This window comes from Chelonoidis abingdonii, chromosome 18, assembly GCF_003597395.2.
Source record: "Chelonoidis abingdonii isolate Lonesome George chromosome 18, CheloAbing_2.0, whole genome shotgun sequence".
In the NCBI taxonomy this organism is placed as follows: Eukaryota; Metazoa; Chordata; order Testudines; family Testudinidae; genus Chelonoidis; species Chelonoidis abingdonii.
The window spans coordinates 13,993,720-14,010,137 of record NC_133786.1 but is presented as its reverse complement, the minus strand read 5'-3'; the positions used below and the strand labels follow the sequence as shown (position 1 = coordinate 14,010,137).

Sequence of the window (16,418 nt, the reverse complement as noted above, 5' to 3'; positions counted from 1 at the left end):
CAACCTCAGAATCTGTTTGAATGTTGCACTTCTCATTAATTACACCCAGTAACTCCTCACAGCCAAGCTGGTAGCTGTCCTCTGTTGGCAGCCAGTGGGCAATGTGGGTATCCCAGGGGCGCATCCCTATAGGGAACGGCCTTTAGAAAATTTCAGTTGATGCCAGAGCGGTGGGTGCAGCACTCCATGTTCTCCAGCCTCCAGAGAACTGGGCCCCTGTTTCTTGGAGGGGCTGGGTACAAACCGTGCTGTCTAGCTGCTGCGTTCTGTCAGTAACGCAGCCCGTGGCCACTGCAGCAGAGCCAGCCATGCCATTCAGAGCTGGAGGGGGGATTGTTTGGGAGTGGGCCAGCAGGGATGAACAGCAGGCCCAGGCCTGCAGGAGTAGGTGCCCTGGGGTGCCTTTACCTTTAGGGACCTGGACTAGACAGCGCTTGGGTTACTGCCCCTTTAAGAGAGGGTGATGTGTTGGCTGGGGAAGCAAGACCTGCCTGGAAAGCCCAGCCTCCTGGTTCTGGCATTCCGCAGAAGCTGGGATCCTGCTGGAAAGGACCCAAGGGATGGATGGAGGCAGCTGGGTTCCTAGCCGGCTGCCTGGGTGAGAAAGCAGCCCAGCCAGCCCCACCTGCTAGACAATGGGGAAGCCAGGCAGCTGGGGGCTGATTGCTTGCAGCGGGTAACGTGCACATCCCCGGGAAGCTGCAGATGTGATGGGAGGCTGGTGCCTGCAGTAACCTGGCAGCCTCCTCATTGCGCCGGCCTCTCCCAGGGTGCACGTTCAGCCCGGGCGCCCGCGCCTACCGCTCCCTCCCCGAGCCGCGGCCACCGCAGGCAGGAGACATCGCCTCTTTGTCTGCAAAGGCGAAGGTGAGGGCGTTTGCACGGAGACACGCTGCCACATGCTGGCGGCGCGGGGCGCTAGATCCGTCGCCTCTGCAAGGAGCAGCAGCGGGGCTCCCGTAACGCGCTAAGGTGAGTGTTGCAAAGTCCCCCCACCCCCGCCTTTATTCCCCGGCCGTCAGTCTGCAAAGCCCCCCAGGAGCACCGCGCCCCGGCCCAGACACACCGGGGGATGGGTGGGGTGGGGATCAATGTTGCTGCAGTTTGGACAGGGCGGGGGGGCGCTGAGGACTATTCCTGGCACATCTGCGCCCCAGGGGTGGGGAGTGAGGTCGGAAAGATGCGGGCGGGGGGTGTCTCGGTCCCTGCGAGGAGCCACGGAGGTGTCAAGGTGACCCCCGAAGACTCTGGTTGGCCCAAACTTTGCCTTGCATGCTCTAGTTCCGGCAGTCCCCCCACCCGGGCGAGGAGGGGGCGCCTGGGCATGTTGGGGCGCTGGGCCCGGCGAGCCAAGAGCCCGTCTCCCAGTTGTGGGGAGGGGGGCGCTTTGCCAGCCCTGCAAGGGCTCTGTCTGCATCGGGGAGCGGCCCTGCCAAGGATGCGCTGCCGGGATTTCCCAGCGGGCCCACAGCTCCAGCCAGGAGGTGGCTGAAGGCTGCAGCCCAGGGAAATATAGGTTAAGGAGGCATTAGTGCCCCACGCTTGGGGAAGCGGGGGCGAGGGCCTTGGCTGCTCTCCTGCAGGCTCAGCTCCCCCCTTCCCCCAGCAGCAGGGCCCTGGCAGGCCTGCCCCATTTGAGGCTCTCCTGCGGCCAGGTGCAGGGACCTGGGCAGTGCTAACAGTGTCCCCCACTTCCCTGGCCTACCTCCACCATGAACCCCAGCTCCTTGCAGCCTGCTCTGGGGTGGAGCCCACCCCCTACTGCCCAGCACATGACAACATGGCACTGCAGGGTAGGGTGGGGAGCAAAGGAGGCTGGTGTACCCGTTACTGCTGGGGTGACACCAGTTAGACTTTGACGAGGGCACCTGCTGCTCATCTGAAAAGTGCCAGGGGAGCGTGAACAAAGCCAGGTTCTCCTGGGCACCTTCCGCAGCCCAGCACATGCGGGGGCCGATTGGCTCGTAGGGAAGAGCGCCTCCTGTGGCAGCTCTTCCCATGCAGGTCTGCTACCCCAGCACTGACCTAGCGCCCTGCTTGTCACCCCTGTCTGAGCTGCTCCGACTGCTGAGACCAACCCAGGATCCCGTGAGATCTACTGGACTGAGGCAGATGACTGGATGGGGTCAGGCTGGTTTATCCCAGGACGGATGGGGGCGGGGAGCCTTTTGCCCCAAGAATTGCGATGCATTGCAATGCCATGGCTTTGTCTGTCATCCCAACCCACTGCTCCCTTACCAGACAGGACGGGGGTTTCCCCTTGGACATCAGCAGCTCCCTGCCAATGGCAGGAGCAGATTGGAAGCTTGGGAGGCTCCCTGAGTAAGTATCCTAGCTGGATTTACAGGGGATGCCCCTGAATCCCTCCTCTGACTCCCTCCATCCCCTCTAGTCTATCCCTGCCCCTGCCCAGTGAGGATGCAGCAGGATGGGTACTGGGGAGTGGATCTTGCTCCCTGCTCCCCACTTGGTGTGGAGGAGGGAGAAAGCCTAGGAGGGGAGCAGGAGGGATGCGGGGGGGCACAGGGCAACTTGCTGCTCCCTGCTCTGCTGTCTCAGCCTGAGAACTAGGCCTGGCCATCAGATTCAGCCATGGCCAGAGCTCCATGAATTATTGACATCCCAGCTGATCAGTGGCTGTCTGCCCCCGGCTCCCTGGGACCTGGCTGAGCTACATCAGCACTGGGGTGTGGCGACAGGGGAGAGGTTCCCCTCCAGACTGTAGCTAAAGCCCTTCAAGGGAGCAGCATCATGGATAGCTTCAATGGGATCAGCCCCTGAATTCTCCTCTGCCTTGGAAGGGGTTTGCACCTCCAGGTTGGGTATGAAGGGGCTATTATCCATGTCAAGCACACCTACACCCCAGTGCACACCTATGCCCAAGGTATTAATACTCAGCAACACCAAATAGCTCCCCTGGGAATCTCCACTGATCCACGGATGCTAATAGCTGCTGCAACATTTAATGGGGAGGCAGAGACCACATGGCAACTGGTCAAAACCAAGACAAGCTGCCCTGTTCTAGCAGGAGTAGAATGGGAGTTGGCTGCAGGGGAGCTTCCAGCGACTCCAGCCCCTGCATCCCAGCAGGAGGCAATGTAGGAATAACCCCGGGGCAGTCCCAGCTTTTTCCCAGCCAGGGCGCCTCGAGGCAGGAGTTTCTGGCTGCTCAGCATAGAACAAGCTCCGATGAACTGGCCACTGTCTGTCTCCATGGTGGACATGTGTGGTGTCCCTCTCCAGAGCGCCGCCATGGCTGAGAAGGGGATCGACCCAACCTGCGTTTCCATCGCCTTGGAGGACTCTGTGTGCAATGCTGGCTCCCAGGACGCACCTCTCTTGAAGAAAGTGGAGAATCACATCACAGAGGCGCAGCGGTTCTCGCACCTGCCCAAGCGTTCCGCCGTGGACATCGAGTTCGTTGACCTGTCCTACTCCGTCCGTGAGGGCTCCTGGTGGAGAAAGAGAGGTAGGGCATGGCAGCCCCTGGGGAGGGCACAATGGTCCTGTGAGTGTAATATCTTTCATGGCAGTTGTGTTCCTGGGGCCAGGGAATGGAGAGATCCAGCCAGAAGGGGAGAGAGTTGAAAAGAAATCAAGTGAGTCAGAGTCTTGATGAGACACAGGTGGCAGGAGCTGCAGAGGCAAAGGGACTGTTAGGATATGCGTTTTGCACTGTTTTGATCTGGTAGCTGAAGGGTTAACTGTGGTCTGTATGAGCTAGCATAGAGGCCCTTGTGGGTTGCTTGTTTTCCTATTGGGTAGATCATGCGAGGGAGAGGAAAAAATACCCAGTGCTTTGTTGGAACTAATGTTCTATGCTGCATCCGTGGCTGAGCATGGGGACAATCCTGTGCTGCAGAAGCAAAGGTCTCTGGCTCTGAGTTGGTTAGATGGTGGTTTAGGTCTCTTCTTTCCTGGAAACTCTTCTCTGTGTTTAATGCAAGTGCAGTGCTTGCTTAAGGAATCAAAGAGGTGCCAGTAGCCACCAGAGACAGAAATGGATGACAGGTGGGAGGGGAGGAAAAAGAAGACAAATCCTGGGGATGCAGTGGGAGCGAGCCCATGCAAGGGTGTTTAAAATAAGAGCAGTGATTTTGAGTTGGCTCCTACAGCGGGTTGGCAGCCACCAGGGGAGGTGTGTGGAGTCAGGGTGCTCCCTGAATTCTGCAGCCATTGGGGATCTGATGAGCTGGGGCTAGCGAGGTGGGGAGGAGAGGTTGGAATAGGAACAGGGAGCTGATTGCCGATCCTAGCACCCATCACTCAAGATGGCCAGAAGACAAGATCGAACCACCCTTCAGTGCTCCAACTGACACGTTGGCCCCTCAACCAAAGGTGGTGAGGAGGGGAGCAAGGGCCCATCAGGAATGGCTGAGTTTGTAATCCTGTGGAGTTTGCCATGTCTTGGGGCGGAGGTGTGTGTTGAAAGCATCAGTTCCCTGCTCCCATAGGTGATGATTTTCTACTTTTGGTGGTTCTTCGTGTCAGAAATCAACGTCCCAGACATCTCTGGCACCGCCTGGAGGGAGAGGGTGTGGAGTCTCTTCCAAGGCTGCTGAGGTTGTCTGTGCTGGCGCGTTTCAGTTGTAGGATGTGCTTGTGGCCAGGAGAAGGGGGAGATAACAGGTAAATTACAAGAAGTTGGCACAGCAAGGTCAGGATGCCAAAGCCAGGCATCACACTTCCAGCCCTTGCGCAGTAGGATCCATGCACAGCCGGTGAATGTTGCTGAATTTGACTCTCCAGCTGTGATATCAAAATCTATATTTAAATGAACCCCTGGGGGCATGTTTCCAAAGGGTCATGTGGGGTTCCGGTCACATGGCTCTTATGGAAGTCTCTGCTAAAACCCTGGGACTGTGGAGATTCCCCCACCTCGGGCAGGGACCGTCTTTCTGTTCTGTGTTTGTACAATGGCCCTCGCAGTTGGGTCCTGGGCCGGGACTGGGCCAATACAAAAAATGAATAACAACAAGAAGTCTTTCTCTGTGCCAGCCCAGCCCATCTGTGGGGAGTGGAGTGACAGGCCTTTCCCCGCTGCTGCTATTTTGAGCATTCATGTGGGGCTGTAGTTTGATAGAGTGTAGTGCAAACCACCAGACAGGAGCTTGAAGGGGAGGAAGTCGTGTCACTTTCTGTGGCTGTATAAACTGCAGTAACCTCTTCTCCGGTATCTACCTTCCCTGCCCATGGCAGAAGGGTGTGCTCAAGCCATGGAATCTGGCTGTTGGGAGGAGTTTGCCTCCAGGGTCTTGCTCCAGCCTCTTTCTGATATGGTGACTTTCATCCTCAGTCCGAAAGCACTTTGCAGGGGTTATTTACCCACTACTGAAATGCAGCCACCTCTGAGGCGGGATGCAGCAGCTGTTAAAAAGCACCCAGTTATACCACACAACAGTTGAGGAGAGGCGTGAAGGAGAATCCAGTGAAACCCCTGGGCAGGATTTAGGGAGGCAGAATGGAATTGCCCGCACTGGACATCTCCTGTGTAATGACCCAACATGGCCAGAATCTCAGGGACAACAGAGCACTCAGGGCTTCAGATCCCCTCCAAGAGACTGGTTCTGTAGGAAGCTGCTACAGACGTGTCATCCTGGTGAGTGGGTTAAATGGCACTTGAAAGCCCTTGATTGATGTGTCAGATCAGAGCATGAGCAGGCTGAGAGGAGAGTTGGTGCGCGGGGGCGGTTAGTTTCCTGTTCCCACCACTGTCCCACTCCTCAGGCCCTTTGAGGACGGCTCCTACCAAACTATGCGTTGGTGGCATCTCTGTTTCATGTGTGTAACTCGGGGGGGCCCCCAGAGAGCCGGGGGAGGCTGATGGCAGCCAGTAGGTGGTAGTCTCCTTTAATTAGCTCCCCTTATTAATGGGATGCCAATCAAATGGCTCCAGGAGGCAGAAGAGAAGCTGCTCCTGGAGGGGTGAAGAAAGACACTTTTAGAGCCCTGGGTTTGGTTGCGGCAGGAGGTAGCTGAACATCACAGCAGCTGCCGAAAGAGCAGGATTGGGTGGAATGTGCTTTGGGGGTGACATTACTAGCGGCAGGGCCGGTGCAACCATTTAGGTGACCTAGGCGGTCACCTAGGGCACTGACATTTGAGGGGCGCCATTTTCTTCGGCAGCGATGGTGGCGGCCAGATCTTCGGCTGCCCCGGTTACTGCCGGCATTTAGGCGGAGGGAGCTGGGGCAGGGGAGTGCGGGGAGGGCCGCCTGCAGCAAGTAAGGGGGCGGGGGCGGCACGCAAGGGAACTCCCCACCCCAGCTCACCCTTGCCCCGCTTCCTCCCCGAGCACACCATGGCTGCTTCAACTTCTCCTGCCTCCCAGGCTTGCAGCGCCAATCAGCTTAGGCACCACAAGCCTGGGAGGCAGGAGAAGTGAAGCAGCGACGGCGTGCTCGAGGTGCTCATGCGCGGAGCAAGGGTGAGCTGGGGCGGCGGGGGTGCCTCAGGGAGAAGGGTGGGGGTGGGGAGATGCTGCAGGGGGGTTGCCTCAGGGCGGAGGAGGGGAGCTGCCGAGGAGGGGGCGCGCAAGGTGGGTCTAGGCCATGAAACATTCTTGCACCAGCCCTGACTAGCGGGTCCCAGGTTTTAATAGGAGGTTGACTGCAGCTGGAGAAGGACCAGGTCTTGGTAGGGCAGAGATCGGGGCGGGTCCCCCATCAAAGGCTGGATTTGGGGTGGATACAACCCTTCTGTCTGAAGGGAGACTTGAACTGCTACTCTGGTGAGGCTCATCGATATCACCTCTACCGGGTGAGACAAAGGGAGCGTCCCCCGGCCAGACCAGAAGCAGCCTGGCTAGTCTTAGCTGGCTGTGGTTCTATGCAGCTCTTTCAGCCAGTAATGCACCCATCTGGGCAGAAGCTCAGGGTGCCTGGGTCCTCAGCTGTAAATGAGCCACATTCCAGCCTGTGCAGAGAAACTGAGGAGTGCTTCATCTCCCCAAGACAGACCCTCCCACCGTGGCCTCTAGGAAGTTGTAGAATTTGGCCTTTCGGGTCCAAAGTTTGCCCATGGCTGTGGGCATCTGTCCACATGGCTTCTGCGTGTGTCTATTTACCAAGTATAATTATTCCCCCTTTTACAGTTGGAGAAACTGAGGCACAGCGAGGGCAAGTGACTTGCCCCAGGCCACCCAGGGAGTCAATGGCCAGGACTAAGGCCCAGGTCTTGTGGGTCTCACTGCACTGTGCCCCATACGTTCTCCTTGACTAATGCAGCTTGTGCCCCACGTTATGGACAGAGCCCCATCTCTCCTCCAGAGTTGCTGGCACTGGTATGCATGGGGGCTGTATGCACAGTCTATAAACCGTTTCATTGCATCAGGACTTTTCCCATCTCCTGTCTGTTCCCTTTTCCTACTGTGTCTCCTAAGCAGAATCTATTCTGGACTCATATGGCCTGAGTCAAACATCCACGCCCAGCTCCTTCCGGCGGGTTCAGAATTAGGTGGAATGAATTCTTCCAGCCCTGCCAGAAACAATGAGCTGGGCGTAGTCATCCACCTATTAGCAACGGGACGTCACCCTAGCCCCCTGCTATACTGATGCTATCACCCTGCATATCCCGTAATGGTGATGTCAACCTAAATGTCCCAGACATAATGGTGAGGTCACTCTGCATCTCTCCAGGCCAGGCTGGGTATCTCTGGGATCAGCCCCTTTCCTGCTGTTTGCATTGACTCCCCTAGAGCCCACTCCACTCTGCTGGGGCAGGAAGGGCTGGCATCAGCTGGGAGTTCTCCCCATCACCCAGCAGTGGGAGAATAGCAGGCAACAGTGTTAGGCCTTTCTCAGGGCCTGATCCTTGCTCCCATGAGCAACCTTTACTCAGGCAAGTAGTCCCTCTGGCTCCAATGGGTGGCAGGCTCAGTTTCTAGCTCTTTATTCAGGCAAAACTCTGCTGGAGTCAATGAGGCTCTCTCCGGACTGAGGGGCTCCAGGGTGTATCCCAGCCACGGTAAATACTGTACCTGGTCCCTTTCAAAAAGGGCTGCTCAGGATCCTTCTCCCCAGTGAATTACTCTGATTGGAAGCTCTTTGGGGCAGGGACTGTCTTTATTCTGTGTTCGTACCACGCCTAGCACAATGGATTCCTGCTCCATCCCGGAGCTCCTGGCCCTACACTCATACAAACAACGTGCCCATGGCTGTGGACAGGTGCCCACATGGCTTCTGCATGTGTCTGTTTACCAAGCATCGTTATTTCCCCGTCTAAAGCAGGGGAAATTGGGGCACGGAGACTTGCCAAAAGTCACCCAGTAGACCAGTGGCAGAGCCGGAGATAGAACCCAGGAGTCCTGACCCCTGCCTGCTAAGGTGGAGGCTTCAGGTTCCCATGCAGAGCTGAGACAGCTCTTCGCCAAACTCAGCATGAGATTCAGGGGTGACGGGGATGGAGCCTCATCCCCTGCTCAAGAAGGTTTAAAGCACATGGGCTGTTGGGAGTCCAGCTGGGGGTCCTGGTGAAGCTTCCTCTTGGAAGTGGTCTCCCTCACCCTCCACCACCTCACATCAGCCTCTGTCCCCTCCACACAAGCCTTCACATCTCCCCTCCCTGTCTCAGATGTCTGGGGGAGGGGGCTGGGGCAGGGACTGACAGGAGGCTGGTCCTGGGGGGCAGCTGATGAGGCAGAGAGGGCTCTAGTGGTTGAAGGAAGGGGGCTAGTTTGGGATTGACCCCATTAGCGAGCACAGCCCCACAGGGCTCACTCAGACACCAGAGGGCTGGGAAGGCAGCTGGGGAGCAGGCCCCAGCACAATCCCCATCTTCACATGCCGGAGCTGACAGGCAAACTGCAAAGCCCCTGCAGAGCCCGCTGTCCTTCCCCAGTCGCACGCGGGGGTGGGCTGAGGGCTCAGCTGCTGTCGGGGGTTACTGGCTGTCAATGAACTCGAGTAACCGTGCTGCAAGCTGCGGCCCTGTGGAGGCTGGAGAGTGCGGCATGGTTTGTGTGCCACACAGAGCCGCCAGCAGGGCAGGGCTGGGGGAGGGGGTGCAGCTCAGCACCTGGGTTTGCCCTGGTGCTGCTCCCGGCTCAGGGTAGTTGGTCACATGCCCTCAGATCCCCATCTTCAGCATCTCGCACGAGCCTGGCCAGGACTCAGGAAACCTGCAGCAAAGCCACCGGTGGGGCTATGAGGAGGAGGATGATTATACGCTGTGTTACCATTGGGCTTAGGAGCCCTTGCCAGGGGCCAGCAACCACTGCAGGGCCATAAAGCTGCCCCCAGATTGCTCGCTGGCCCCACCAGCCCCCTCCTTGTGCCAGCTGCTTCCCTGCTCCGGAGCCAACTGTGCCGCTAATTTCCTACAGTGCTCCTGGATGGCAGCAGGAAAGGTTCTGGGGCACACGTCCCCGCCAGAGGAGAGGAAATGGGCATGTTAACACTGACCCAGATGAGGAGAACAATCCCTGGGCCCTGAAACAAGATACGCATCTTCCCAGGGGTGATGGAAGTGCTGCTTCCCCGGCACCTGATCCAGGGCCACTCAGGCTTTACAGCAGCAGCAGGGATAGAACACAGACCTTTTCTTCATGGAGCAAGAGGAGAATCCTCATTAGCTGTTAGCAGTACTGGGTCCAGGACACACCAAGAGCAGTTCTGATTCCTTCCAGGAGAGGGAAGTATTGTCCCATAAAGCCTAGAGTTTGGTACCCAGGAGCCTAGCCAGGCTGATCTGTATATAGTTCCCATGACGCTCTGGGCTGAAGCCCAGCTTTTCCTTTGCCCTGCTGCATTGCATGGTGAGAAGATGGGAGGGACAGCAGAGCTGGGCATTTCCAGGAGAGACCTCAGCGCTGTGGATGCAGATACTAGGGGTTAACCCCTTCAGAACCACAGGGGTTTGCCAAAGCTACCAAGGTTGCTGGAAGGAGGGATGTGTGGTGCGCACAGCTAATGGCAGCTTGATTCTTGCCAGGTCTGGCACTGCCAAGGTGCAGAGAGCCATGAGCCAACCCCACAATGCCTGTGTCCTTAAGGCTGTGATTGCTGGGGGCCGGAGCCTCATTCCGAGGGACTAGGGGGAAGTTGGTTCCTTATTTTGACCGTGGCGTCTGTGTGAGAAAGCGCGACAGGGGCATCTGCACCCCATCTATAGGAGAAGAGAGGGCGTGTCCTGCAAGACCTTCAAACCCTTATTGTTTGTTTATTTGTGTTGGGGTAGCTCCTATAGGCCTTAATTGGGGAGCAGAGCCCTGCTGCACTAGCCACTCTCCAGCTGTGAGAAAAGTCTGGCCCCGCCCCAAGAGCTGACAAGTGACAGCCTTGAGCTGCAGACAGATTAGAGGGATAGAAACCTGGCATCCTCCGAATCTAATCTCATCCCTCTCTCTGTTCTCTATGCTCTTGCACTCGTTCTGTCTAGCCTTGCTCTCTCCGATCTGCCCTTGACCATGGTAGGTGGGTGCTGCCCTCAATAGCTGAAGTTGGAGAGAAAGGTCCTAACCTTCCGCTGTACTGATCACTTGTTGCCCTGATGCATGGGGTTTGATTGCCTTTGTTTGAGCCTGTGGCTATAGGTCCGGGAGTTATCCAGATCCACCCCCAACATCTGACTCCACTCCTTGGCCCCTGAGCCCCCCCACTACAGTTCCTTGATACCTTCACCGGAGAAGCCCCAAAATTGGCTTTGGAAGGTGACGGCTCCTGACAGACACAAGGCAGTGCCTGTCACACGCCCCCAAGACATCTTGTTCCCAGCGCTGCAAAATGCTAATCAGCCCCTTCAAGTCCCTGGTAATTCTGGGGCTGATTAGCGGCTGCTGCCAGGTGTCACAGTAGGAATGCAAAGTAGGTCGGCGGGCCATCAATCTGGCTGGCGCAGGGCCTGCAGGTTGGGGACTGGTATTGCTGGGGGCTGCTTCCCAGAAATCCCCTCCTGGGCAGAGCCTGCCCGGTCAGTGCACCGCTGGGTGCGCCAGGGCAGCAGCGATGACTCAAACACCAGCAAAGAAAGATCCCTCTGTGAATCTCAGCCACCCGGGGCACTGCTGTAGGACCACTTGTTAGTCCTCGTTACTGACAGGGGTGAGCAATGAGGTGGTTATTGCTTGGAGGCAATGGGAGAGGAGTCCTTTAGCCCATGGTGGGCTCTCCCCCTTCACAGACATTGCTCCTTACATGCAGAAAAATCTCCTGCTTCCTGTCCTGCAAGCCCCCCTGACTTGCTTTCCACCCTCCCAGAGCTTTTCTCTGCTGCCCCTAAACTACCCTCTAGTTTCTCAGCTGGTGCTTGCTTGTCTTTATCTTGAGCTCCAGTCCTGCGGGGCACTGGATGCCTGCTGGAGGGGATGGGCCAAAGGGCTCAGCATCATGTGGCATCGGGCTGGTAGACTCAGGAAGCTCCCCAGGGCTTGAAGGTGTCCCCGTTCTGCAGAGCAGGCTCTGCTTTTGGTTTACCCAAGGCCAGTGTGCAGTGGTGGCCCCCTTGTCACTGGAGCCAGTGCAATCACTGCAGGTTTGCAGTGAGCAGGGAAACAGAGCGGAGCCCAGCCCAGGGTTTCTAACACACCCGGCTAGTTCATGGTGCCAGAGAAAGAGTAACAGTGACTGTCCGTGGGGCAGATCTTGAGAGGTTGGAGGGAGAAAAGTGGGGTCCCCTGGGATTTCGCATTTGGGTTTCCTATCCCAGTTTGTTTGATTTCCACCATCCCGGTATGATCCTTTCTCTGTCCATCCCCATCCCATGCTCTGTTCTAGTATAATCTGTCCCATTAGGCACCGCGCTTCATTCCAATATGACCTATACGTGCCTATTCCTGTGCGCTCTGCCCCACCCCTTGACTAGTCCTGTCACGCATCCTTTGGTTTCTCATTTCTGGATGGTCGCAGAGGCCCCGGACTTGCAAATTATCAGCTGCAAATTGGACAGACTCCACAGGATGCTGGAGGGAAGTGGGTGGAGGGAGCCTGCTGCTGATCTTGGCTTTCTGGAATTGACAACTGAAATCGACACGGCTCTGCTGCTGGAGCCAAGCTGGACAGAGCCTGGGACAGAGTAGCCTGGGCCTTTGGCAGACAGATGCCTGTTAGCTAAGGTAGGGGAGGGACTCTGCATGCAGAAATAGGCGCCCTGACCCAGGCCCGCTCCCCTGCGGAGTGAACCCCCACCCAGCAACCTCTCTTGGGAGATTCCATCTCCCCTGCCCTGGCTCTGAGGCTGCCCCAGCATGTGGCAACCTGCCTTCTGTAGTGACCCTTAGCACGTTCCGGCTTGCCCTGCTGCTAAGGTCCAGGGGCCCCAGGAGGCTGGGCCTCCCCCATCAGAGGCAGGAAAATTAGCAGGGAGCATCTGTCTGCAAAGTCAGTGCAATGAATTGGGATGGGGTTTCATCCTTTATGACAGCTGTACCTGTATTCCCCCACTGGGGCCCAGCAAGGGCACCCACTCTTACGCTTCTGGCTCTTGGGTGGAGACCTGCGTCTCTCTCCCTTCTGACCAGGGTGGTACCTACCTGTGCTGTGAATTCCCAGCAAAGTCAGACAATCTAAGCAGGCTCTGCTTTTCTTTGTTGTTGAAGGCTTTGAACTGCACAATGGCTCACAATTATGTCACTATACAGGTAGATTCAGAGTCAAAGAGTTGAACGCCAGGAGGGAGACTAGATGATCTAGCCTGACCTTCTGACTGCAGCTCTTTGTAAGCAAGCACATTTATTCTTAAGGTAACAGCATTACAGAGAAAATGTATTAAGAACCTACAAGCATGCTAAGAAGCGTGCCAGAGATCACCCCAACTCCCACAAGGGCTCTAGCTGGTGAAACATCCTTCAGACCCCACCAAGGGGGTTTTCTATGGTCACAAGTTTATAACAGCTGTTAGCTCAGTACAAATTCCCCATGAATCTGAGAGTCACTCTTTTATCCGGTTTGAGCCTCTGACTTTCTCCTCCTGTAACAGACAATGGGGTTTTCCTTCAAAGGGATGGGTCCGGAGGCGGGCAATTTGCATTCCTCTCCTCCCAATATTTCCTAGGAAACTCACTCAACTAAAAGGTCTGACGCATTGTTTGAAAAGAGTCCTTTGACGCTCATAATGCTTCCCAAGGTTTACATTAGTCCTGTCTCCCCCTTAAAGAAGTGCCATGCAATCCCACAGTAACACACCCACATAGGCATTTGTAATACAATGAACTCCTAAATTATTTAAATTTAGTTCAACAAGGATTGCCCAGGAGCTGGCAGGAGATTGCCTGATCTGGCACGGGGGCCTGGGCATCCCAGGTAGTGCAGGAGCTTTCACCTCCAGGTCACCAGTTAGGAGGGAGCTCTGCCAGCTCTACAGTGAGCTGTGTCCATGCCATGTGCACTAACGAGGCAGGAGATCTGTCCTTAACGGTTGCCGCACCAGAACTATCTGCCTGCTTGCGAAACAATGGTTGATGTTACAACATCTGCAGGCTTGTAATGTGGCACCGGGACTTAGAGAGCGGGAGAGGTTGGGGGTGGCCCCCCGAGGTATCTGTGGATGGGTGGACAGGCTGGGAGTCAGGACTCCTGAGCTCTCTTCCTGATTCTCTCCCTGCCCCGTTGTGTGTATGACCCCATTCTGTGCCTCAGTTTCCCCATCTGCAACATGAGGAGAATGATCCTGCCCTGCAATTGTAAAGGGCTTTTGACTAAGAGAGCTTAAAGCCAGAAGGGACCATTAGATCATCTCATGTGATCTCCTGTATAACCCTGGCCACGATATTTCACCCAGTTACCCCCAAACTGAGGCCAGTAACTTGTATTTGACTAAAGCGGGTCTCCCGGAGAGCCTCCAGTCTGGATGTGAGGCCAACAAGAGATGGAGAATCCACTACTTCCCCTTTGGAAAGTGCCAGAGAAGGGCCACGGGTTGGGGTTACTGTAGTGGAGGATGGCATAAGTGCCTCTACCCTAGAGGAGTTACAGATGTGGGGCTGGCCCTTCGCATCATGGCCACTGGCTCCCCAGCTCTCTCGTACCACTGGACAGTTCTCTAGGCTCCCCCACAGGGGCTCACCCTGCTTCCTTCCCCTTTTCCAGGGTACAAGACCCTCCTGAAATGCCTATCCGGGAAATTCTGCCGGCGCGAGCTCATTGGGATAATGGGCCCCTCAGGCGCTGGGAAATCCACACTCATGAACATCCTGGCTGGTTACAGGTGAGGCAGCTCCCTGGCGGGGTGAGAGCAAAGGTTTCCCTGCTGAATGATTGACCCCTGTGCATGGGACTGAGAGCCCGGTGTTCCCCTCTCTCCGGCTAGCCTGGTAGGGATCGGAATGCAGTGCACTGTGATGGAGGCTCCTAGGGGTGGGTTATCCCTGTGGGGGGTGGAGATCTGCACTCGCTCCGCCTCACTAGCACTGCGCACTGTGTCTTGGCCCGTCACCCACAGGGAGACGGGGATGAAGGGCCAGATCCTGGTGAACGGCCGGCCGCGGGACCTGCGCACCTTCCGCAAGATGTCCTGCTACATCATGCAGGACGACATGCTGCTGCCGCACCTGACCGTGCTGGAGGCCATGATGGTGAGTCAGTGGGTGGTACAGGGTGGCATGGCCCGGGCCGGGTGGGGGGGCACAGCAGCGAGGAATTGCTTGCTTGGAGCTGTGTTTTAGCCCTGATATCCCAGAGCTGAGTGCAGTTGGCATAAGACCTGACCTGCATTAACCCACTGTGGGCTTGCCACTGAGCCCATAGCCTCACGGAGATGTGATGGCCCGGGACCGCCTTCCTCCCTGGAGTGATCCCACCGGCCTGGGTGCAGTGAGCGCCATTATATAGCTATGGACTCTGGTCTATATGGGGATAAGAACAGAATATAGTGAGCATGTAGAACCCACTTTGGCTTGTGTTTTATAGACCAGCTGGGGTCTTCAGCTGCTGTTACTGGGGGAGTTCGGTGCTCGTGAAAGCTGGGATAGCTGAGCCAGACTCTGCAGGCAGCTGCGGGCTCCTCTCACATGTCTCTGCAGCCCTGTTCTGTAGTCCGCCCTGTTATCCCAGCCCTGGGCTCCCCCGTGCCCACAGCTCTGCCAATACCCCTCAATCCCAGCCCACAGCACCCCCTGGAGTCCACCATGCACACATCTCTGCCAACACCCCTCAATCCCAACCTACAGCCCCCCTGCTATCCCAACCCTGGACTCCCCCATGCCCACAGCTCTGCCAATACCCCTCAATCCCAACCTACAGCCCCCCTGCTATCCCAGCCCTGGGCTCCCCCGTGCCCACAGCTCTGCCAATACCCCTCGGTCCCAGCCCATAGCACCCCCCGGAGTCCCCCATGCACACATCTCTGTCAATACCCCTCAATCCCAGCCCACAGCCCCCCTGCTATTGCAGCCCTGGGCTCCCCTGTGCACACACCTCTGCCAATACCCCTCAGTCCCAACCCACAGCCCCCCTGCTATCCCAACCCTGGATTCCCCTGTGCCCACATCTCTGCCAATACCCCTCAATCCCACCCCACAGCCCCCCTGCTATCCCAGGCCTAGGCTCCCCTGTGCACACACCTCTGCCAATACCTCTCAATCCCAACCCACAGCCCCCTGCTATCCCAGCCCTAGGCTCCCCTGTGCACACACCTATGCCAGTACCTCTCAATCCCAACCCACAGCCCCCTGCTATCCCAGCCCTGGGCTCCCCCATGCCCACAGCTCCGCCAATACCCCTCAATCCCGACCCACAGCCCCCTGCTATCCCGGCCCTGGGCTTCCCTGTGCACACAGCTCTGCCAATACCCCTCAATCCCAACCCACAGCCCCCTGCTATCCCAGCCCTGGACTCCCCCGTGCCCACAGCTCTGCCAGTACCCCTCAGTCCCACCCCACAGCACCCCCCGGAGTCCCCCATGCACACATCTCTGCCAGTACCCCTCAATCCCAACCCACAGCCCCCTGCTATCCTGGCCCTGGGCTCCCCTGTGCCCACAACTCTGCCAATACCCTTCAATCCTGACCCACAGCCCCCTGCTGTCCCATTCCCTGGATTCTGCTGAGCAGAGCTGAGGGCAGAGTGCCTGGTCTACCATGGCATCCTGGGTGGAGGCCGGGAGAGCCCTGGTCGTTCTGTCTGGGAGTTGGTCAGGACCCATGTGGCTGGCCTCAGGCTCTGACTGGCCCCTGTGTCTGCTCCCTGCCCCGCAGGTCTCTGCTAACCTGAAGCTGAATGAGAAGCAGGAGGTGAAGAAGGAGCTGGTGAGTTGGGGGTCCCTGCTCAGTAGCGGAAGGGTTTCAAGGGATGGCAGCACTTTCTGGGCAGCACTACCATGCTCAGAAAGGCCCATCCTGTCCCTCTGCCCACAGAGTAAAGGGGCTCCCAGGGGACACCCTCCCCTCCACTGCTTCAGCCTTCTTAATGGCTCAGTGCACCAGCACAGAGGGGGGGTCCCTGGGAGGGCTGGGGAAGGTGGGGACACAGGCTGGGCATTTGGGGCAG

At 57.2% G+C, this 16,418-nt stretch overlaps 1 protein-coding gene across 1 annotated transcript in view; it reads left to right on the top strand.

Annotated features, from left to right (window-relative positions):
* The first annotated feature begins 423 nt into the window (after positions 1–423).
* The window catches only part of ABCG4 (ATP binding cassette subfamily G member 4), a 24,059-nt gene continuing 8,064 nt past the window's right edge, over positions 424–16,418 (top strand). The window contains exons 1-5 of the mRNA XM_032780647.2: positions 424–972; positions 3,244–3,469; positions 14,022–14,139; positions 14,374–14,506; positions 16,127–16,177. Of these exons, the coding sequence (XP_032636538.1) occupies positions 3,253–3,469; positions 14,022–14,139; positions 14,374–14,506; positions 16,127–16,177 (519 nt within the window). The 5' untranslated portion in view covers positions 424–972; positions 3,244–3,252. The remainder of the gene's footprint in view (positions 973–3,243; positions 3,470–14,021; positions 14,140–14,373; positions 14,507–16,126; positions 16,178–16,418) is intronic.